Source organism: Leucopleurus acutus (assembly GCF_964270905.1).
Source record: "Leucopleurus acutus genome assembly, chromosome: 9".
NCBI lineage: Eukaryota > Metazoa > Chordata > Mammalia > Artiodactyla > Delphinidae > Leucopleurus > Leucopleurus acutus.
Window position 1 is genome coordinate 104024946 of NC_139144.1, and position 23262 is coordinate 104048207.

At 47.3% G+C, this 23262-nt stretch overlaps 2 protein-coding genes across 11 annotated transcripts in view; one reads left to right on the forward strand and one right to left on the reverse strand.

Moving 5' to 3' along the window:
- Window positions 1-3764, reverse strand: part of KMT2C (lysine methyltransferase 2C) — a 293955-nt gene extending 290191 nt beyond the window's left edge. For 9 of the 10 annotated variants that reach the window (XM_082846698.1, XM_082846705.1, XM_082846699.1 and 6 more), the window contains exon 1: window positions 2711-3084. In XM_082846698.1, coding sequence (XP_082702824.1) covers window positions 2711-2871 — 161 coding nt within the window. In that variant the 5' untranslated portion in view covers window positions 2872-3084. Of the gene's footprint in view, window positions 1-2710; window positions 3085-3682 lie in introns of those variants that run through there. The other variant, XM_082846696.1, reaches the window with a different exon arrangement.
- A 5335-nt stretch (window positions 3765-9099) lies between these two features.
- Window positions 9100-13754, forward strand: CCT8L2 (chaperonin containing TCP1 subunit 8 like 2; the record flags this gene model as incomplete). Its single annotated transcript, XM_082846244.1, is given in 7 exon segments — window positions 9100-9120; window positions 12073-12295; window positions 12298-12488; window positions 12492-12707; window positions 12709-12832; window positions 12835-13253; window positions 13257-13754. Coding segments are annotated over 7 exon segments (1692 nt in total).
- Between the last annotated feature and the right edge of the window lie 9508 nt (window positions 13755-23262).

The window sequence follows — 23262 nt, forward strand, 5'->3', positions numbered from 1 at the left end:
AATTCTTGATTTTAGGTTGTAAATATAACTTTAAAGTAATAATAGTTAATGTAAAACCAGTAACCACATATGCTTTTCACATGTGATAAAACACAAAAATTATCTAATACTATAAAACAAGAAAATGCTTAATTTTTACCTAATTACTAAAAATTCAAACATTTAAACTCAAAGAATGTGTAGTTACTAGCCCACAGTTACCTTTTTTTTTTAATCTGAAAACAAATACACAACCTACTTTTAAAAAATAGTGTCATAAGGCATCTGCTCTAGGGTAAAGCAACCCACTTACTGACCATCTAAATAACACTGACAATTTAAACACCTTTATCTCCACTGCATTCCACAAAGATATTAATTTTCATTTCTGAGGTATCCGCAATTCCACATAATTTTAACATTTACAAACCTAATTTACATGTGTTACACATCAGTTTCACTTTCAGGGTCTGCACTACCCAGCTAACTACAGGGTCTTTTCTGCATGTATCTTAATACAGTGCAAAGATACACAATTGAAAACCCCTCTCTTTGCTTTCCATTTCAGATATTAGTTTCCATTTACATGTTTCCAAAACGACTGGAGATTCCATTTCCTTCAAAAGACACACCTAGTTTTAAAGAATTCCCTAACAAGTTTGGGACGATCAAAGTTACCACTAGACTTAATTACCTATAAGTAATGCTGTACCAGTTTTCAAATCTAAAAAACTCTCTTATGACTTATAACTGTTCTAAACATTTTCCAAAGTGTTGAGGTTTTTTTATTGTTATATTAGTGTCATTCTACAGAAAGGTTTTAACTTCTCAAAGGGCTACCTTTTTCCCAATCATAATATGAGGTAAAAATTAAAATAATAAAGTGACAATACCCTAAACCAACCTTTCTTCTGGTGCACCCAGGAGTTGCACTAATACAAATGAGCTCATTGCAATCTCAGGGGAAGTGTGCACACTCACTCACACTTGGATGTGTACGGGTGAGAACAACATAGATAGGTCTACTCTTTCTAAAGTAAGAATTTAAAAGCAAATCGAACACATGTTATAATCCCAAATTAATGTTCAGAAAGAAACCAAGAAATAGTGAAAATGGGAAGCAATCAAGTTAAAACCCTACGATGGCTTCGTATGTGTTCCTTTAAAGGATACCAAAAAAGTGGCAAAGAAGTTTAAAATTACTTAAAACTGCACCTTCCTTCTCGAAATTTCAGTTAATACAGGAATAACAATGGCATTTTATACCAGACATTACAATGCAAGTGGTATAATAAACCCCAACTCTGTATCACAAAGAAACTAATAATGTACTTGTTTCCCTCACGATTTGTCATAGCTAGGTAGGAGCTGGCAATAAAATATGGAGGGCAAGTCGAAGGCCCTGAATCACGTTCATAGTAAAAGAATAGGAAAGCGAAAAAGAGCACGTCCAGTGCAGAGCTTCACGGGTTTCCCACAGCCCTGTTCTCTGCCTTGCGTTAACACTACTATTTTTACTGTGTATCACCAAACATAACAATGCTATTACTAAACGAATGCACCCCAGCAAAAAAAGAAAAAACAACAACAAAAAAACCAGATTATCCGTAAGTATGCTGCTTTCCTCGGCGTCCCGGTGCACCCTTCCACTACCACCAGTTCCCTGAGACGCCCATATAATGAAATGAGTAAGCAATACACGCCTTCCTACAACTCCGAAAGACGGCCACAGACCTTCCACAGCAGCAGCCTCAAGAGCCACGAGCGCTCAGCGACTCACCGGCACTGAAACGAGCTCCTGGATCCACAGGCAAAGTTGTCCTATAACCATTTTGTAAAAAGACATTTCTAACCAGCGAATGGCCGGAGGCGCACAGCCCTAGTGCCTGCTCAAAAACACACGAGAGAGACTCCTGCCCCAGCAACAGCCACGAGTGGCTACTCCGATGGAAGTTCGGCCACATTTACATCCGTCTGGACCCGAACGAACGTGCTCCTGGCGATCGGCCTGCGGTGGCAGCGACGTTTCCAAAACTTGCTGCACTCCGTCCCCTACGCGGAGCGACCGCACAGACTAGTGCTCTCGGCGCTGGGCAGTGCGGGGCCCGGCTGGGGGAGGGGAGGGGAAGCGGTCGGAGGACTTCCTAATATATCATTAAAGCACGAAAGCACAGGTTTGGGAGCGAGAAAAGTTAAAGGAGCGACCGGCTGACAAAGAAAAGCAGCTCCGGCTGCGTCCGTTTCCTGCTCCCCCGCCCAACCGGGCCGGGGGACCACCTGGCCGCGGCGTTTTGACAGCTCGGCGAGCGTCCCGGAGCCGAGCGCCTGGGAGCCGAGCGGGAGCCCGTCCGGCGACTACCCAGCTGTGCTGCGGGCTCGTCTGCTAAACGACCCGGCGAGGCCCAGGGGCATCGACGAGAAATTTCCCCAAAAAGAGAAGCCCCGGAACACACGGCGCCGGGGCCAAACTAAAAAGTAAAGTGTGGCGGCGGCGCGAGCCGTCAGACCCGGGCCGGCGGAGGGAAGTGCGGGCGGCCGCGGGAGGCCGGGCGCCGGCGCGGGGCGCGGGGCGGGCGCCCCGGGCCCGAGCCGCGCGGCCCGCGCGGGCCCCACCCCCACCCCGCGGGGGCGGCCGGGGGCGCGCGGGGGCGGCGGGGCCGGGCGCGCCGGTGACAGCTCCGGGCCGGCGCCGCGGCTGGCTCCCGGCCTGGCTCCCTCACACTCAACTTACTTCTTTCTGGCTCTCTGGAAAGGGGAAGCGCCATCTTTGCGAGGCCGGCCCCGAGGTCTTTTGTCTGCGGCTGCGGGGCTCGGGGCCGGGGCTCCGGGCTCCTCGGGGGGGGGTGGCGGCGGCTGCGGCTGCTCCGCGCTCTTGTCCTCCTCCGACGACATCCTAGTCACCAGGAAAGACACATGGATCCCGGTCCTCCTCCTGGGGGGCTCCTCCCGCCGCCGCCGCCGCCGCCGCCGCCGCCGCGGCCGCCGCCGCCGCTGCTGCTCGGGTTCCTCCTCCCCGGCTCAGCCTCTCGCATTTCCCGCAGCCCCGGGAGCAGCAGCAGGTACCGGGAGAGGCGGCAACATGGAGCGAGCAGGACACGCACTCACACACATACGCGCGAGCGCGCGCACCTCGGCGCGCAGGGGCCGGGCGGGGGGCGGCGGGCGGGGCGCGGCGGGCAGGCGGGCGGGAGGGAGGGGCCGGACCGGGGCGGGGAGGTGCGGGCGGGGCGGGCGGGCGGCCCTCGGGCGGTGCGGGTGCGGGTGCGGGCGCGGGTGCCGGGCGGGTGCGGGGCGGGCGGCGCCGAGCTGGGCGGGGCTACTGAGGGGGCACGAAGGGCGCCGGCCCTGGGGGTCTCCGCCCGCGCCCCTCCCCCAGGCCGCCCGCGGCGGGGAGGAGAAAGGGGCCGCGGCGCGGGGAGCGGCGGGCCGGCGGGCGGGGGTCGCGCCCCCCGCCGGCTGCCCCTCCCCCGCGCGGGCCGCGTCAGGCCGGGCGGCGGCGGCAGCGAAGTTTTGACAGCTGCTCCAGTTGTTGTGGGTTCCGGGCTGTGCGAGCGCCGGCCCCTCAGCGCCCGCTCCAGCCCTCCGGGCAGGGGAGGAGGAAGTTTTGCGGGTGTGCGTGTACCACACACAGACACACACACTCGACCGTAGCCGTCGCGCGAGGGCCGCGCCGGGTCTCCCAGAGCGCCCCCGCACCACAGACCTCTCAAACTCGCCGCCGTCTCGCCCACACACGGCCGCCGCGACGCCCCCGCCCCCTCCCCCACTCCGCCGGCCCCACCGCCCCCCGCTCGCCGCCGCTGCCACTCACGGGGCTCGCTCCGCGCATGCGCCGCCCGCGGACGCGCCGCCGCCGCTGACCTCACCGCCCCTCCCCCGCCCCCGCTCCCTCCTCTTCTGACGCGGCGGCCGGGCCGCGCCGCGACTCCAACTCCGGCTCCGGCTGGGGCTCCGGCTTCGGCTCGGGAGAGCGCCAAGCTGCGGATGAGCGAATCCGGGATCGGGGTCCGGGGAGTGCGCGAGGGAGAGCGAGGACGAGGCGGGCCGCGTCCGCGCTCCGCAGGCGCTCGGCCTCCGCGGACTGGCGGGCGGGTGTAGAGCTCGTCCCGCCCCGGCGCGCGGCGGGCCCGGGTTTCCCCCGCGCCCCGCGCCTCCACTCCCACCCCCATCCCCGGCGGGGCGCGGGGACCGGCCCGGAGGGGCTTCGCCGGGCGCACGTTCAGCGTTCGTTTGTTGTAATGCACGTTGGTGGAGGAAAAGAAATGGAGTGCAACTTCGTTCTACTCCAGTTCCAGGGATACTTTCGTTATTACAGCGTCGTTTTAAAAATGATCCGGAAAGGGTTTATAAAGCTGTCAGACAAAAAGAACGATGGCATTTTGAGGGATAAAGTGCTGAGAGACATAATGAACCAGTAAAACCCCGACAACTTGGTTTTAACGTTGGGTGTGTTGTGACGAAGAGACAAAAATGGAAAGACTTCTAAGCCGCCTCTTACACTACTTAAAAACGGTGAAGGAAAACTGGGGCTGCTAGGGTCCGAAATCTGACATGTGCGCTTAGGAAGGAAGGAAGGAGAGTTACAGGTGGGGAGTTCTGAGTTCCTTATTCTAACAGGGACCAACACTTGGACAATGTACTCTTCGCTGATTTTCTTCCCATTCACTAGGGGAGTGAAAAACATAGATTTGAATTGGGAAAAACTATTACGACCTATCAACCATTTGCAAAAGGATTGGGGTAAACTATCATCTTACAGGCTTAGACTCTAGGCCGGACACCCCGGGCACTTTCTGATTATGATTTCTTTCCATCTTCACAACAGTTCTAGTGTAAGGTAAGAATAAAACGCGGCTTTTCCTGCTGTGTTGTTTGCCTTCCCTTCCCAATAGCCAGAACATAAACTCTGAACCATATGTTTGTGTGTATTTGGGCAAACATGCACAGTTTCCAGAGCCTCTTCTGACTAAAGCATAGCTTCTTGAAAGGGCTGAAGTGAGGACCGCAATAAGACAGTCGTTTGAATCCCTTCAAGGTTTAGTTCCCGCTGGCTTTTTCAAGCTTACTAAATTTAAAATTTGAGATTGGGGAGAAGCTAGGCTGGTAAATGAAAACTATAAATTAAAAAAAAAGTCTGACTATTATTATACATAGAAATACAACATATGCATGACTAATTTATGAAGTCATAAATTTATGAAGATGCATTTATGAAGTGATATAGTTTATTACTCACCCTTTTTCATTTTCTGTACATTACACTAAATAAAGTATACTTTCAAAAATGGGATTATCGATCCAAATGTTTATCTGTGTTCAGTACTGAAATTAGAAGAGTCATTACCAACTGTGTGTTTCACATGCACAAAATTCCACATCAGGACAATTTACTTCAGTATACTCGTCAGCACTTGGGAGAATTTAAGGACCAGAATGTGCAAACTGCAAGTCACTCCTGCTGGAGACAAGTTCTTAAAGGAAACAACTAGGGACTGGGAACAGAAAAGTGGGTAGAATAAATGGAAGGGTAGAAATAGAAGTTTGTGCAGTGTTACTTCTGGAAAGATAAAAGATGATGAAGGTAAACCCAGCCTTAAATCTCCATTCCTTTGGCTACTGTGAGCAGACAAGTAGTTGGGAGCTGTTTTAAAAGGACAGATAGGAGGCTTATCAGCGTGAAGTTATTGCGGGCAGAGCAAACAAAATATAACCCAGGATGCAGAGGAAGTATTCAAGGAATACTTATTCAACTTAAATAAAGGTCTTTCAAAGGTTTTTCCATCTCTGTCATCCAAATTACACAGCTCTGAGACCACAATGGCAAAAAATCCAGGAGGCAGATAGCTGAAGTAGGTTCCTCAAAATTATAAAACCAGAAAGACAACGAGCATCTGGAAGGACCAAGTGCAAAAAAAAAATAGAATGTCTACCTTCTAATAAGTACATGTTAAATAGGCACTTTAAAAATATGGTAGACATGCACCAAAGTGTTAACAGCAATCATCTCTAGAGGGTTGGATTACAAGGGACTTTCACTTTCTATATTACATTTTTCTATAATACATCAATCTTTCAGAGCACATGTAGTATAATCATAAACATGTATTAAATGTTTAAAATGTGAGTGCGAGTAAGCGTTGTTATCCTCAAAAAAGAAAAAGCAACATCTCATGACACTGTAAGCAAAGGAGATTCTCAAAGTGTCTAGCATACAAATGACAATGAATAAAAATTCATGGTACAGTAGACATTCTTCCTAATTGAAGGCCTAGAAAATGTAATTGATGTCTTTCTTGAGAGAGCAGTCTTTATCACTTTGTTTTAGTGAACATGAAAGTATTTATAAGGCTTTCCCAGAGATTCACTACTAAATGGTATCCATCTCCTTGTTTTCCCATAGTCTTAAATTCCTCAGGGTTTTTTAGGAACCAAACTTTTACAATTGTGTGAAAAGACCGCTCAAAACGTAAATGCTAGATCTTATAAGATTTGTGTTCATATTTTTACTGTTAAAATCGCACTTTAAAAAGTTACAGTCATAGGCTATCATTTTTTGTCCTTTATTTTTCAGTAAAAAAAATGTTTTTAGGGCTTCCCTGGTGGCGCAGTGGTTGAGAGTCGGCCTGCCGATGCAGGGGACGCGGGTTCGTGTTCCGGTAAGGGAAGATCCCACATGCCGCGGAGCGGCTGGGCCCATGAGCCATGGCTGCTGAGCCTGCGCGTCCTGAGCCTGTGCTCTGCAACAGGAGAGGCCACAACAGTGAGGGGCTGGCGCACTGCAAAAAAAAAAAAAAAAATGTTTTTAAAAGAATTTCAACCACTTAAAATTAGTTCATATTTAGGCCATAGTGCATTTTTAGCTTTATAAATTCATATTGCTTTACATAAGTTATTTCAGTAATGCATACCATGTACCTGTGTGATAGAAAAAGGAAGAATCTGAGAAGGAAATAAAACAATCACCTTCAAAACTAATTTGTGTATAAGAGTATGAGGCATATGTAAATGTTCTACAGCACGTTTTATAGAGACATGAATCTTGCCCTCCAGGGGTCTATACTTTAAACCTGGCACTACTGAACAAGATAAACACAAAAAAGGCAATCAAGCAACTGAAAAATAAACATGGAAAAACACACAGGGACTTCTCTGGTGGCGTAGTGGTTGGGAGTCCGCCTGTCAATGCAGGGTACACGGGTTCAATCCCTGGTCCGGGTAGATCCCACATGCCGCAGAGCAACTGGGCCTGTGCACCACAACTACTGAGCCTGCACTCTAGAGCCCGCGAGCCACAACTACTGAACCCACATGCCTAGAGCCCATGCTCCGCAACAAGAGAAGCCACCGCAGTGAGAAGCTCACGCACCGCAACGAAGAGCAGCCCCGCTTGCTGCAACTAGAGAAAGCCCGTGCGCAGCAACAAAGACCCAACGCAGCCAAAAAAATAAAAATAAGAAAAACATACAAATAGAAAGATTAAATATTTACATCTACTGTGTAGAAGACCACAGTTTTTTAAAAAATGCATCTGGGAGTTTGGGGGGAAGGGCAGGGGTGGGAGAAGGCAGCAGACAGCCCTAGAAAAATGGTACAGATGAATCGGTTTGCAGGGCAGAAATAGAGACACAGATGTAGAGAACAAACATATGGACACCAAGGGGGAAAAGTGGCAGGGGGGGTGGTGTGGGATGAATTGGGAGATTGGGATTGCCATGTATACACTAATATGTATAAAATAGATACCTAATAAGAACCTGCTGTATAACATAAAATAAAATAAAATAAAATTTAAATAATAAAAAATTTTTAATGCATCTGGGAGTCTGGGGGTAAGGGCAAGGGTGGGATAAGGCAGCAGACAGCCCCCCTCTTCAGACACACACACACACACACACTTCATTAGGTTCCTTCCTTCATTAATATACAAAGACTACTGTATTGGGTTCCTATAGCTGCTGCAAAAAGCTACTCCAAAGAGGCAGTTTAAAACAATAGAAATGTATTCTCTTACAGTCCTGGTGGCTAATAGTCCAAAATCAAGGTATCGGCAGGGCTGGCCCCTCGTGGTGGGCTCTGGGAGAGAATCTGTCCCAGGCCTCGCTCAGCTTCAGATGGTCGCCCGTGTTCCTGGGCATTTCTGCGCTTGCAGGTGCATCCCTCCAGCCTGCCCCCACCATTACATGGCCACCTTCCCTGTGTGTCTATTCCTCACACACGATGTTCTCCCGGGGTGTGTGTGTGTGTGTGTGTGTGTGTGTGTGTCTTCCCTTCTTGTAAGGACACCAGCCATATTGGATTAATGGTCCACCCTACTCCAGTATGACTCATCTTAATTAATCACATCCACAACAATCCTATTTCCAAATAAGGTCACACTCCGAGGTTCCAGGAAGAGTATGAATATTGGGGGCACTATTCAACCCCATACAACCACCAAACCGTCTATATTGATGCCTACCCACCTTAGCAGATCAAAATTATGTTGTTAGAAATTTTTATATGTATTAACTGCATGCAAACTCTTCCTGGCACATGCACACACACACACACAAATTATTTACATTTATTTTACATCTAATCAATTTATCCAAAGAATAAATAAAATCAATGTGAATTTAACCATGATAGTGTCCACATAGTAAAAAAGTAAAATTGAGATTTAGTAGCTCCTTGGTTAGTTTGATCTTTGTAGAGGTACCTCTACAAAATTTCAGTCCAAACTTTACCATTGGCGGACTTCCCCAGCAGTCTAGTGGCTAAGACTCCACACTTCCACTGCAGGGGGCACAGGTTTGATCCCTGGTTGGGGAACTAAGATAATACATGCCTTGCACAACACGACCAAAACAAGAACCAAAACAAAATTTACTGTTTGGGGTGTTATGCACTGACTGCCTTTAAGGGTGCAAGGCAATAACTGGATCCTCACCTTCCCCTGTGCTGTGTAGTCACACAGGTAAGGATTTCACAACAGAAAATTATCTACTTTTACAATGGAAATGGAACTTACAGTCCCATGCATCACCCTTCAGGTTGAATTGTAAATTGGCATGGCTCACTAGGTCCTGGAGAGTCCCTGCTACCCTCCAGCCAAAGTTCTCCTCTCCTTTCCACCACACCATGAGCTCCAGCCTTCAGGAGGTGAGCCACAAACCTCACCAGGCTGTCCTAACCCCTCCCACGCCACCAGCCCTTTTCACCTGGCCAATTCCCACTTCTTGTTTTTATTTCCCCTTAAGCTGTCTTTAGACTTCACCTCACTCTGACCACCGTTCTTCCCATGATGAAGGTTGTGTGTCCCCCTGGATGCTTCTACAACACCTGTGCTTTCCCCATCACAGCTCTCATGCCCTGTAATGAATTGCCCACTTAACTGTCTGTATCCCAGCCTAAGCCCACGGGAGACACTAGCTGTCTGCCTTATTCACCTTCTATCCCTATTACTCAGCAGTGGCTCAACAGAGATGTGGAAGAAGTGAAATAAATGGGAAAATGTATGTTACTTTCAAGAAAAAGAGCTAAGATGATCCCTTACAGGAGTCTACTTGCAAAAAGAAACTGTAACTTTATAGACAAGGTATACATGAATACTTTGCTACATTTTGTGTTGTTATATTTTACTTTTCTATAAGGGAACAGGCAAGTCCTCTTTGCCCCCTACAACCAACGTTTGTTATGTGACACTCCTCTCAGTGTTACATGGAGGATCAAGCCTTTTCTAATGGAGTCTCTAAAATCAAAAGAGGTCAAGGACTTCCCTGGTGGCGCAGTGGTTGAGAGTCCGCCTGCCGATGCAGGGGACGCGGGTGCGTGCCCCGGTCCGGGAAGATCCCACATGCCGCGGAGCAGCTGGGCCCGTGAGCCATGGCCACTGAGCCTGCACATCTGGAGCCTGTGCTCTGCAACGGGAGAGGCCACAACAGTGAGAGGCCCCCGTACCGCAAAAAAAAAGAAAAAGAGAGAGAGATCAAAATAGTTGTCCACGGGGACTTCCCTGGCGGTCCAGTGGTTAGGACTCTGTGCTTCCACTGCAGGGGGCACAGGTTCGATGCCTGGTCGGTGAACTAAGATCCTGCATGCCACAGGTTCAGCCAAAAAAAAAAAACAGTTGTCCACGGTCTTCAGACAACATAATACCTCCTCAGAAACATTTGTCAGCCAAGATAACATTAAGGGGAAAATTATTACAGACAAGCATATACAATATTACCATATAACTCACATATGTAAAACTGTGTAAATCCACAAGCTATATATGCCTATGTGTGTAAAGTAATACTATTCATCAAAATATAAACAATGACTGTCTCTGGGCTGGGATTCCAAATGACATTTACTTTCTTTGTATTTTTTTCTTTTAAGTTGTATAATGAATATCATTTTTACAAAAGCAATCAAGTTGTTTTGCAAAGAAAAAGTTTTTTCTCCAAATTTATTATTATTTTTTATATATTTATTTATGGCTGCGTTGGGTCTTCGTTGCTGCGCACGGGCTTTCTCTAGCTGTGGCGAGCAGGAGCTACTCTTCGTTGCGGTGTGCGGGCCTCTCATTGTGGTGGCTTCTCTTGTTGCAGAGCACGGGCTCTAGGCGCACGGGCTTCAGTAGTTGTGGCTTGTGGGCTCTAGAGTGCAGGCTCAGTAGTTGTGGCGCACGGGCTCTAGAGCGCAGGCTCAGTAGTTGTGGCGCACGGGCTTAGCTGCTCCGCAGCATGTGGGATCTTCCTGGACCAGGGCTCGAACCCATGTCCCCTGCATTGGCAGGTGGATTCTTAACCACAAGCCACCAGGGAAGCCCAAATTTATCTCCTTTTTAGCCTTAATTGTATTTAACTTTCACTGTGACATTCTTTTCCTTTTCTTTCTATCTTTTTGTCTGTGGAAATATTAAAACAATGATGGAACTCATGCCCCCTGCAGTGGGAGTGTGGAGTCTTAACCACTGGACCACCAGGGAAGTGGGGACCAGGGACCAGGGAAGTCCCTCCCCTAATCTTAATATTTTCATCACTTCCTGCTGGTGCTCTGCCCAACACCTAAGGAAGCTGTACTCACTTGGTACCAATCTCTTTCCCTCACTGGTCTCACGTTCCTGCCATCTTTGTGACCACTGAAACAAAGTAGATGCTAAATATTTGTTAAACTAAAAAAGAAGCAATCGTTACTCCAGTAGGTGCCATATGAGGACAGGAGGAGCAAGAGAAGGAAGGAAGGAAGGAAGGAGGGAGGGAGGGAGGATTCAAGGAGAGAGGATGGAAGGAGGGAGCTCAAATTCTAAGGGCTGAGGGTGAGGGCGGGAGGGCCCCAGCCCCACTCACTCTGGTTTGCTGCCTTCCTGGTCACTTTCACTCCTCTGTGTCCATGTCTATTACTCTGTCTGCAGGCGGTCAGCCTCTTTCCCTCCCTTGGATTGACCCACCTTTGCCAGCTCAGTGTCATCACCGTCATTGGGAAGAGTTGTCCCACACTGTGCAGCCTCACACATCTGCAACCGGAAAGACAAACAGACCAGCAGACACCTTAAGGAACCTGATGAGCAGCACAAACGGATAAGGTGGCCAAAGAGGCCGAGGCATACAGGTAACCAAACGTGGCTAGGATTACAGAGCACTGCATGAGAAAGTAAACAAAACAATTTCCCTCTCAAAACACAAAAAAGACCCAGAGACCAACCAAACAAACAACGGGAGCCACAGCTTCACCAGGAATTTGAAGTGGGTGGGTTTCCACCTGGTTTCCTCTTCCGTCTCTGAAGTTTAAATGAAACTCTGGGGCCCCGGGTACGCGTGTCCCCCCTCTGGGGGACAACCGGGCCTGACTTCCGCCTGCCCCAGGGCCTCCCAACTCATGGTCCATCCTTCTGTGACCTCATTCCCTGCCCTGGTTCCATGTGCCACTTGTGACTTAATCAAGATCAGATCTGTTTCAGCTACCAAGCCCCAGAGGCCCCAGGGGCCCCGTTCCTTTTCAGCCCAGTCTGGGGGTGCTTTTAGGGCTCAGCCTCAGCAGACCATCCTTGCGCCCGGGCCCAGAGCGCCGGCTTCTCCAGGCACCAGTTGATGGGTATTTGGCTGCTTCTCCCACGGACCGCTCGAGGGGCTTCAGAGATCTCCTCCCGGGGCGCCTCGCTGCTGTTCTAGCGCCTGTCTGCGGCCGGGTGGGCCCCCGCGGGCGATTGATGGCAGAGCCCCTTCGGCGCCTGAGCTGCCCGAACGGCTGGTGACGGCGGCGGCCGAGGAGAAGCACCCGCTGAGCAGCTTGGCCGCGGCGCACACCTTGGCCAGAGTCCTGCGGCCCTGCTACGGCCCCCAGGCGCGGCAGAGCTCCTGGTCACCGCCAAACGAGAAACCGTGGTCACAGGGTACGGCACGGCCATCCTCCGGGTGCTGGAGCTGGAGCACCCCGCCGCCCGGCTGCTGCGGTTGGCGGCGCAGAGCGGCGACGGCGTGGCCTTCGTGGTGCCCCCGGCTCAGGCCCTGCTGGCGCAGGCCGAGCGCCTGCTGCGGGAGGCCTAGGCCGCGGCGGCCGCCGAGACGCTGGCCCTGCTGCCGTCCCTGGCCATCCGGGCGCTGGGGCCTCTGGAGGACCTGTTCGGGGCCCTGCACTCGGTGACGAACACGCACAGGCTGTGGCTGACTGACTGCTTGACCAAGATGGTGGCGCATGCGTGCTGGGCCACCCGGGAGCCGGACGGCGGCTTCCAGCCGGAGCGCGTGCGCATGTGCGCGCTGCCCCGGGGCGCGGCTGGAGGACTCGTGCCTGCTCCCCCGCCTGGCCCTGCCCGGCAAGCCCTGCGGCCAGGTGGCCATGGTGATGAGCGGCACCAGGGTGGCTCTGATGGCCTGCGCCTTCGGCCCGCCAGCCCCATTGCCCCGGCCACGGCTCGTCTCTCTAGTCCTGACGACCTGACCGAGTTCAGGAAGGGCAGCGAGAGGCTGATAGAAAAGCAGGTGGCCCAGCTGGCAGCCACGGCTATTAACGTGGTGGTGGTGGTTTGGGGGAAAATTGACGAGGGGACCCTAACGCATGCTGACAGGTGCGGCCTCATGGTGATTCAGGTGAAGTCCCGGCGGGAGATGGTGTACCTGAGCGAGGTGTTTGGCACACCTGTGATGCCTTATCTGCTTCCTCCACTGGCGCCAAGGAAGTGTCAGAGGGTGTACGGGCAGGAGCTGGGAGAAGGTTTGGCTGTGGTAATTGAGTGGGAAACTCCAGGCACCCCTGCCCTCACCGTGGTGCTCAGGGAGGCCACCGCTGAGGGGCTACGGGGTGCAGAGTAGGCTGCCTACCAGGGCATTGATGCCTGTTTCCAGTTATGCCAGGATCCCAGACTGCTTCCAGGAGCTGGGGCCACAGAGATGGCTCTGGCGAAAATGCTCTCAGAGAAAGGAACCAAACTGGAAGGGCCCAGTGGTCCCACCTTCCTGGCATTTGCCCAGGCCCTGCAGTCTCTTCCTGAAACCCTGGCAGAGAAGGCAGGCTTAGCCGTCTCAGACGTGATGGCAGAAATGAACGGAGCTCACCAAGCTGGGAACTTCCTGATAGGAGTGGAGGTCGAAGGGATAATAAATGCGGCCCAGGAAGAGGTGTGGGACACCCTAATAGCCAAAGCCCAAGGACTTCGAGCCGTGCCTGACGTGGTACTACAGCTCCTGACTGGCCATGACATTGTAGTAGCCAAGAAAAGTCCCACACCTCACCAGGACCTGAAACCTGAACCTAAGAAGGCAAAGGATCGCCCATACCCCGTGAAAAAAAGGAGTCCTTGGAACAAATAAGTGGCAACATCCTCAACAAAATGGGGTTGCCAAGGAGGGCATCGCCACCCCAAAGATGAACATTGCCTTGTATTGCCTCCACGTTTGCTGCTATATGAGTCCATTTCTTTAGATAAAAACAACATCACCGTTAAAGTCCTTTCCATTGATTTACTTCCTTTCAGATTCTTGGCTTTTTTCATTTCCTGTTTCTCTCCATCAGATTCTGTTCTTTCCTCCAGGATTCAATTCTATTAAAGATTTTTAAATTGAGTACCTGAATTTTGGGGATGCAAGAAAGGGTAGGTGTCTCTTCCCAACTGTTTGAGTATTCCTGCATGAATTCTAAATTTCTAGAATTTCTGTCTAAATGTCTCTTTAGCAATCTGAGAACCTCAGTTTCAGCTTAAAGGAGTGGCCGCTCATTCCTGTTGTGATTATTTGGAAAAAGAAGGGAATGTTATTTTAAGGCAAAAAATCAATATAAGGGAGGAAAATGAGCTGGCAGGCAGAAATATATTTTTTAAAAAGCACCCTTGGCATATATAACAAAAGATAAGAACACACACCTTAGAACCGCACTACAGTTCCAGTGTAGGTGAGGAGTGCTGGAGAGCACCTAGCACCAGGTTATCCTGGCCAGGCTGTGATTATGCCCAGATACTCCTGGGCAGTAAAGAGAAGTTGAGCAGAGCTGGGAACATGTTACCCAAAACCTTTCCCACTTAACCATCCAAGTTACTCTGCCTCTGGGAAAAGAGCTGAATGTAGGGACAGAACTGAGGTGATGGGAAGCTGCAGTCTCTTAGAATCAAAACAAAGAAGCTTAAGCATTTGGAGAGAGAACCAGACTCAAGAAACAATTGTCTTATAGCAGGCATATTAGCTGCAACAACGCAAAACAAATTGGCAAAGATTCTTTGAAACCCAGAAGTGAAATCCTGAGAAGTTGTTAGGATGGCAGATGAAAATGTATAGAACTATACTCGTTATTACTAACTTATAGTAACAAGTTATATCTATACAACATCCTTGACGTGTCTTCATCGTTATATTTTAGCGAATATAACTAAGTGCTGTCATATTTCTCCCCTGCCCTCAGGTTCCGCATTGTTCTCATAGAGTCTCAAATTCCATAGTGATGATGATAGAGATAGGTAACTTTTTAAAGCAGTTCAAATGCACTTTGTCTTCATTTTATTTAATCATCAAAACAAACTTATGAGAAAGAAGCTTGTTATCCCTCAGTTGCAGGAGACACAATTGAGCTTCAGAGAAATTAATTGGCCAAATGTACACAGTAAATAGAAGAGGAAAACCCATTCTCTTATTCATTACTTTACTGCCCCAAATTCCTCTGTTGTGATGTTTTCAGAGATATAACCCCTATGATTATGAAGAAAGTATGTCTCAAAATGTAAATTGAAAATTTACAATTAGTGTTTTGTTTTATGTTTTTTGTTTTTGACCGCACCACACAGCATGCAGAATCTTAGCTCCCTGACCAGGGATCGAACCCGTGCCCCCTGAATTGGGAGCATGGAGTCTTAACCACTGGACTGCCAGGGAAGTCCCTACAATTAGTGTTTTTTAAATTAGACAAAAAGGCATGTTCACTTTGCAAGATAAAATAAGTAAATAAAAACAGCTCTTACTCACAGAGAACATTTTAGTTATAGATCCAAGACATAAGAAGGCCAAACATGTAACTTAGTATCTTTTAAGTGCCCTAAATTTGATATACGAGTGATTTTTTTGATAACGGGAGAAATCATACTGTAACATTACCATCTCCTTTTCCCCTAGACATACAGATACACACACACACACACACACACACACACACACACACACACACACACACATATATATATCACACACACACACACACACACACACATATATATATATATATATATATATACACACACACAAGTTAAAATTAGCAAGGACAGCCTTACAAGTGATGAAGAAATATATGGCAGATACAAATTTAACTGGCTTATGCTGAGGGCTTTAAAGGTAAAAACATCTAACCCCAATTTGAAACCTAAAGACCCAGAGAATTCAGGCATCTCATGGGAAAGCTGGCAAGATCCTAGAGCTTGTGCTAAGGAGGCCCCTGAATCACCCTGGTTCCCATCTGTCCATGACTAGCTGGCCAGCTCTTCAATGCTGTAAACTGCAAAGTATCCTTCAGATAAATCTGCTTCCCCTTCCTGTTATCTAAAGAGCTTTAGGACTTCCCCGGTGGTACATTGGTTAAGACTCCGTGCTTCCAGTGCAGGGTCAGGGAAGTTCTGCCATACCATGCAGTGCGGCCAAAAAATAGAAAATAAAGAGCATTAGCTGCTCCAGAAGAGAAGGAAACGTCATACAATGGTCAACTTGACTACCGTGGGCAGCCAGCAGACACAGCTTGGGGAAGAGGACCAGAAGGGAGAGCTCAGTATGAGCTGAAAGTGTTTGGGTGTTGAGGTTCTTTTTAGCATCAGTTGAGGGTCATCTCCAACCCTAAAGCCTGCCTTCTAAACTCTTGCTACTTAGCAGTGACCCCTGAACCAGTGGCACTGGCATCATTTGGGAGCATGTTAGACATGCAGAATCTCAGCCGCCCCCAGCCCCTCAACAACCTACTTCGTCAGAATTTGCACTTTAACAAGATCCCCAGGTAACTGAGGTGCATATTAAAGTTTGAGAAGCACTGACGTAAGCTACACTCCCAGTTAGCTCTATCTTGATTATGCCTCGAAATCAAGTATACTCTTAACATCACGTTTAAGCATTCTAAGTGTCAAAATGTCTGAATCAGACGTAAAGTTGTGTCCTTTCTCCTACTGACTATGGAGAAATTGACCAGAATTTGACCTCAATTTTACCAGGTCTGTCTGGATTCTGCTTCCAAGGTTCCAGCATCAAGCTCTCCTAGGATGCAGGGTCTCGAGTTCTCCAAGGGCCCAAGGACTTGGCTACATCTTTTTTTTCCAAGATGTGCTGTCTTCAGCTCCAGAAGCAGCTGAATTTCAAAAACAACAATTTCGAGAGCACATTCTCTATGAAACTTGAAGCCGGTGGACTTGTCTGTTCTTCTATCCCCAAACCTTCCAATTTAGTGACATTGTGTTGTGGGGTTCTGAGTTGACCCAGCAAGCAGAGAGCAAAGAAATAGGATCAGGAGAAAACCGGGACTGAAAACAAGAACCTCTGAGTCCTGGGGGGTGAAGAAGATGGTGGCTGGCCTGGGTGGGGAAGACTGGGGCTCAGTTGGGAGAACTACCCCATACTTCTGGGCACCTGTGAGCACAGACCCAAGACTGGGACCTACACAAATCCTGGAGTCCTGAAGGGACGAAAGTCATTGCTTCCAAACTGTGAAAAGAAGATTGCAACAAGAAAGAGCTGTCAGTAGTCTGTTCCAATCCTTTGTCTATTTCTGGACCTTTTCCCAAGAGGCCTTTCTCAAGAGATCCCCTTACAGCAGGAGCTCTGCTTTCTAGGCCTACAAGTCTGAAATCCCTTTAGTGCAGAGGCCAAAGGATAGAGAAAGCTAAGACTCAAGAGAGAAAACAGAAGACTTCCAAACTGGGACATCTGAATGGGAGGAAAAGGGAAGATTGGGGCTCAGGGACTCAACCATTTCTTTTGCAAATGAACGAAACTAGTTTAAGAAGACTTGCTTGTACCCCTGTCAGCTGGACTGACATAAATACACGTTTGTAGCCCCAGGCCCCTCCCATTTCTGCCTGAACCTTTCTGGAGTAGAGACCAACTCTGGATGATGCTTCACCATGATGTGAGGGGCGTGGCATTGTTAAGTATTTACTGATGGGCTACTTCCCACTGATTTATTGAAAACTTCCCCTTGTACTCAGTTTCCTTGTTAAGGTAACTACCCCAGGGAACGTTGTCCCCAAAGTGCTAAAATGCTAAAACCTGCAGTAGACACAGAAACCCCAGAATCTCTGTGATTCCAGAAGTAGCTGAGTCAACTTTTCTCCCAAAATATCAACCTCCCCTCCCACCAAGCTAAAGATCCCCTTCCTAACTGGGGAGTGGGGGGAGAGGAAGATGGTTGGGGGAGAATGAGAGAGATGCCGGCAGGATCTGAGAGGGGCTCTGCTCACCTCCTCATGGGCTCTAAGGAGTGAGATGAGGAAAAAGGCAGTAGAATCTCCAGGAAAGTTTGAGGGTCTGAAAACAAAGGAGAGTCTCTGCTTCTGGTCTGCAACCTGGAGCCGCCAAGCAGTGCCAACAGGATGGAGCAGAAATGACAGTACGGGAGGGGCAGGGAAGAAAGGGCTCTCCAGGGAGAGCAGGTCTCCCTGTGCCTCAGGAGGAGATTAAGAATTGACTTGGCTGGGGGACTTCCCTGGTGGTCCAATGGTTAAGAATCTGTCTTCCAATGCAGGGGACGCGGGTTCGATCCCTGGTCTGAGATCTAAGCCTGCGCGCCGCAACTACTGAGCCCCTGCGCCACAACTAGAGAGAAAGCCCGCGTGCCACAATGAAGAGCCCACACACCTCAACAAAAGACCCCACGTGCTGCAACTGAGAATAATGCAGCCAAAAATAAAATAAATTTAAAAAAAGAACTGACTTGGCTGATCGACAGACGAATGGATAAGAAAGATGTGGTGTATATATATATATATATATATAAATATATAATGGAATATTACTCAGCCATAAAAAAGAATAAAATAATGCCATTCATGGCCACATGGATGGACCTAGAGATTATCATACTAAGTGAAGTAAGCCGAAAAGAGAAAGACAAATACCGCATGATATTACTTATATGTGGAAACTAAAATATGATGCAAATGAACTTATCTATGAAACAGAAACAAACCCACAGACATACAGAACAGACTTGTGGTTGCTAAAGGGGAGGGGAGGTGGGGGAGGGACGAACTGGGAGTTTGGGATTAGCAGATGCAAACTATCATATATAGAATGGATAGAAAACAAGGTCCTACTGTATAGCACAGGGAATTTATATTCAAGATCCTGTGGTAACCATAATGGAAAAGAATATATATATGTGTAACTGAATCATTTTGCTGCACAGCAGAAATTAACACAACATTGTAAATCAACCATACTTCAATAAAATACATTTTTTTAAAAATTGACTTGATTTTAGTCTGGACTGATCAAGAAAAACCATGAAGGGACTAAATTTACCTGGAATTAACTAAATTAAATTCTACCGTCAGGCAGAAAGGGAGCTGGAAAAAGAAATTTTAAGATCATTTAATTATAGAAATACATACTTCGAACACCTTGAGGTTTGGGACTTGAGAATTCAAACTTTCTACAAATGTAAAGACTGAATGAGGAATTTGGACACTCCAGCACATGTCACTAACAGAGCTTGCCACTGATTACTGCAGAGCTAAGTAAGAGAGAGTAGAGGCTGGTTAGCAAAACAACGGCAATCTTTCTGTACTGCAGCACAGATTTGAGATGCAGTTTTATTCATTATACAGGTTAAAAACAAAATCATGGCTCTCTATAAGTGTTCTTCTAATTCACTGAATGCATCAGAAAGGAGAGGTGGATCCTGGTGAGTTTAGGCCAGATATGCCCCTCTAAACGTCACTGAATGCACAACGGAAAACATTTTCACATCCGGATCATTATAAATTTTTAAAAACATCTTAACCCCCGTGTACTCTGCCTCCTTTGCCCACTGACTCCAGAACCTAGCACTGCAGAGGGCCTCAGTGTGGCTGCTTACCTCCCGGGAAGCACCCAAGCTCTGGACAAGCACCCCTGCTCCACCCCTACCCCCAGAAGCGATGAGATCTGTCAGCCAGCCTCAGTCTTCCTTGCGTAGATGCCAAATACTCTGTGCTTCACATTGTATTCCTACATTCATTTTGATCTAAAACCTCCTATTTCAATTTTATTTATGTAATTTGTTGACAAAAGGGGTAATAATCCATTGCAATATTGTTTCACGTGAAAAATAGTTTCCAAAATGACTTGCAATTTTTTTTACTAGAGTTTTTTTTTATATTTACATATTTGGTTGCACGGGGTCTCAGTTGCGGCAGGAGGGCTCCTTAGTTGCAGGTCCAGGGCTCCCTAGTTGCGGCACATGGGCTCCTTAGTTGTGGCATGTGAACTCTTAGTTGCGGCATGAATGTGGGATCTGGTTCCCTGACCAGGGATCGAACCTGGGCCCCCTGCACTGGGAGCGCAGAGTCTTATCCACTGCGCCACAAGGGAAGTCCCTAGATTTTAATTTGAGAAAAATCTGCACATGCCTTAATTCCTGAAACTAAATAGAAAACGTTTCAAAATACACCCAGATGTTACTGAAATTTAGTCTTTTTTTATTGAGATATAATTGACATATAATATTGTATTAGTTTTAGGTATACAACATAATGATTTGACATATGTATATATTGTGAAATGATCACAATTAGTTAACATGTATCTCCACACATAGTTCCAAATTTCTTTTTCTTGTGATGAGAACTTTTAAGATCTACTCCCTCGGTAAACTTCAAATACACAATATTGTCAACTAGAGTCACCACGCTATACACTACATCCCAGGACTTATGTATCTGGCAACTGGAAGTTTGTACCTTTTGACCCCCTTCACCCATTTTGCCCACTCTCCACATGTACCCCCAATATCTCCACCTCTGGCAACTGATAATCTGTTCTCTGTATATTTGAGTTAGTTTTCGTTTGTCTTTTGTTGTTGTTCCACATATAAGTGGATCATATACTATTTGTCTTTCTCTGTCTGACTTATTCCACTTAGCGTAATGCCTTCAAGGTCCATCCATGTTGTTGCAAGTGGCAGGATTTCCTTCTATTTCATGGCTGAGTAACATTCCACTGTGTATATATACCACCTTTTCTTTATCCATTCATCCATTGATGGACTCTTAGGTTGTTTCCATGTCTTGGCTATTGTGAATAATGCTGCAATGAACATGGGGGTGTAGACCTGCTTTTGAGATAGTGATTAAGCTTTCTTCCGATAAATACCCACAAGTTGAATTGCTGGATCATAAGGCAGTTCTATTTTTAATTTTTTGAGGACCCTCCATACTGTTCTCCATAGTGGCTGCACCAATTTACATTCCCACCAACAGTGCAGAAGTGTTCCCTTTTCTCCACACCCTCAGAAACACTTACTTCTGTCTTTTTGATAATAGCCAGGTAACAGACAGGTGTGAGGTGATAGCCCATTAGGGTTTCGATTTACATTTCTCTGATAATTAGTGATGCTGAGCACCTTTTCATGTACCTGTTGGCGTTTGTATATCTTTGAAAAAATGTCTCTTCCTCTCCCCATTTTTAATTGGACTCTTCGTTTGTTTTTGCTATTGAGTTGTATGACGTCTTCACTGAAATTTAGTCTTTACTCGGATGTTCAGCATCACACCACACAGGTACACCCATAGAGATTGATATGCTAATGCCACAGTCAGAAATTCAGTTTTCCTGTTTCTGTGTAAATTTTTATTTTGCCCTATGCTATCATAGGCACTAAGTAGTAGAGAATGAGAATATCATCAATGATTTGAAATATAGAAATAGTAATGCAATAAATATTGTTGTTGTTTTTGGCTGTGCTGCATGGCTTGCAGGATCTCAAGTTCCCTGAGCAGGGACTGAAGCCCGGCCACAGCAGTGAAAGCCCAGAATCCTAACCACTAGGCCACCAGGGAACTCCCAGTAATGCAATATTTATTCAGAGAAAATATTCCTATGTGCCTTTTTGTTACATTTTTACTCCATTTTCTATTATATTACAAATTCATTAGGTATAATTGATTTTCTCCTCCCTCCCACATTTTATTTTCTGTGTTGTTTTTTCACTGGCTTATTTCAAACCCCTAATTGTATATTTCTCATCCATTTCTTTATTTCTTTGCCCATGGGTTCTACTTTTCCATCAATTCCTATGGGCTCCCATTACAACGAGTAATTAATCTTCTTTGCCTTTTATTTCATCTCTGGCTTCTTGAAATGCCTGCTCAACCTTGTTCTTTTCCATCCTGGGTAAGTTTTCTTTTGTCTGTCTGTTTCTCTGTTTGTTTGTTTCCTGGGAGTTTCAGAAAGATAATTCCCTATTTTCTCCCCAAGATCTGGATTTCCTATTCATAAATTAAATTTCTCTTCTTTCATTTTTCTCCACTCTCTACTGATCTCTTCAGCTTTTTACTTTCATAAAGTTTTTCCTCTACTGAACTCTCCTAAACTCTTATGTTGAACTTATCCAAATAATCCAAATAACAGGTTTCTAGAAGTGCTGAGAGTTTAAAATTTCCTCTCATTTTGCACAGTAAACAGTGGAGAGTTCTAGAAGTAAATGTAGCTGTTTATATTTCAAGTAATAGTGGGGTACGGTTGGATTTATTATGGCAATTTGAACATTTATTAAGTGCTAACTCAGTGTTAAGAACTACCCTGATACCAGGATTTAACTCGGCCACACTCGCCATTTAGAAGTATTAGAAAGTAGATGGAAGACAGCTAGGAAAGACAAGGGTCACGTGCTTCCACTGCTGCAGCACCTACACGTGACACTTGTTAGCTGATCAGCGTACTGAGCGAAGGAATGAATGAAGCTGTTTTGAAGCTTCAGGGGATGGTGTGGGACCCCAGTCTCATCTCCTGTTGCAGCAGGGAGAGTAATTGACTGAGTGCCTCGGCGAGCGACCTTCCTTGGAATCCACCACCAGGATCCTCAGAAGGGAACTTGTGCTCCAGCACTCTGGCCCGTCTGGCCAAAGCCATCTCAGAGCAGCATTGCAAGCGGAGACCTGCCCACCCACTCTGCCTGCTCTGCCTCCCCTTCCCAGAGGTCAGATCTCCCTGCCTCTTCCAACTCTCTCCCTTTCTTCCCTCATAGATAGTTCCTCCCATCAGTCTCCTGCATGACAGTCCTATCTCGGCATCAATTTTGCAGAGGAGCTGAACTACAGAAATGTAAGATTACCCTGAAATCTAGATTTGTCCTCCTAAGTGAGTGACCCTCCTCTCCTGAAAAGTCATTCAAGGAGAGAGAACTTCAATTTATAACCAACTACCTCACCCAACCTCCCACCCTTAGAGCCACGCCCTACACCAGTCCCCAAGGATATAACAGGGCCACGCCTTACAGCTTCCCCACCTCACACACACACACACACACACCTTCCTCTTTTGCAAGCGTTATTATTTATTTCTTTGAGCCAAGTAAGCTTATCCTTTGAATGTACTCTCCCTTTCTCCTCTTATTAAGGCATTGTTACTATATTAATGATGAAAATAAAATGCTTTGCATAAGAACAGCATTTTTGTTACCTTCCTGAGCCCTTTGTAGAAACATTACCTCATTTGATCCACATAATAACTGAGACGAGCCGGGACCAGTATTATCCGCCCTACTTCACAGACGAAGAAACCGAGACCCAGACTAATCTCTGGGGGTGTCAGTTTCCAAGTCTGCCCAGTGAAGACTTGAACCCTATGGCCTCTAAGTACTCCTCCACTTCTAAAATGGTACCAC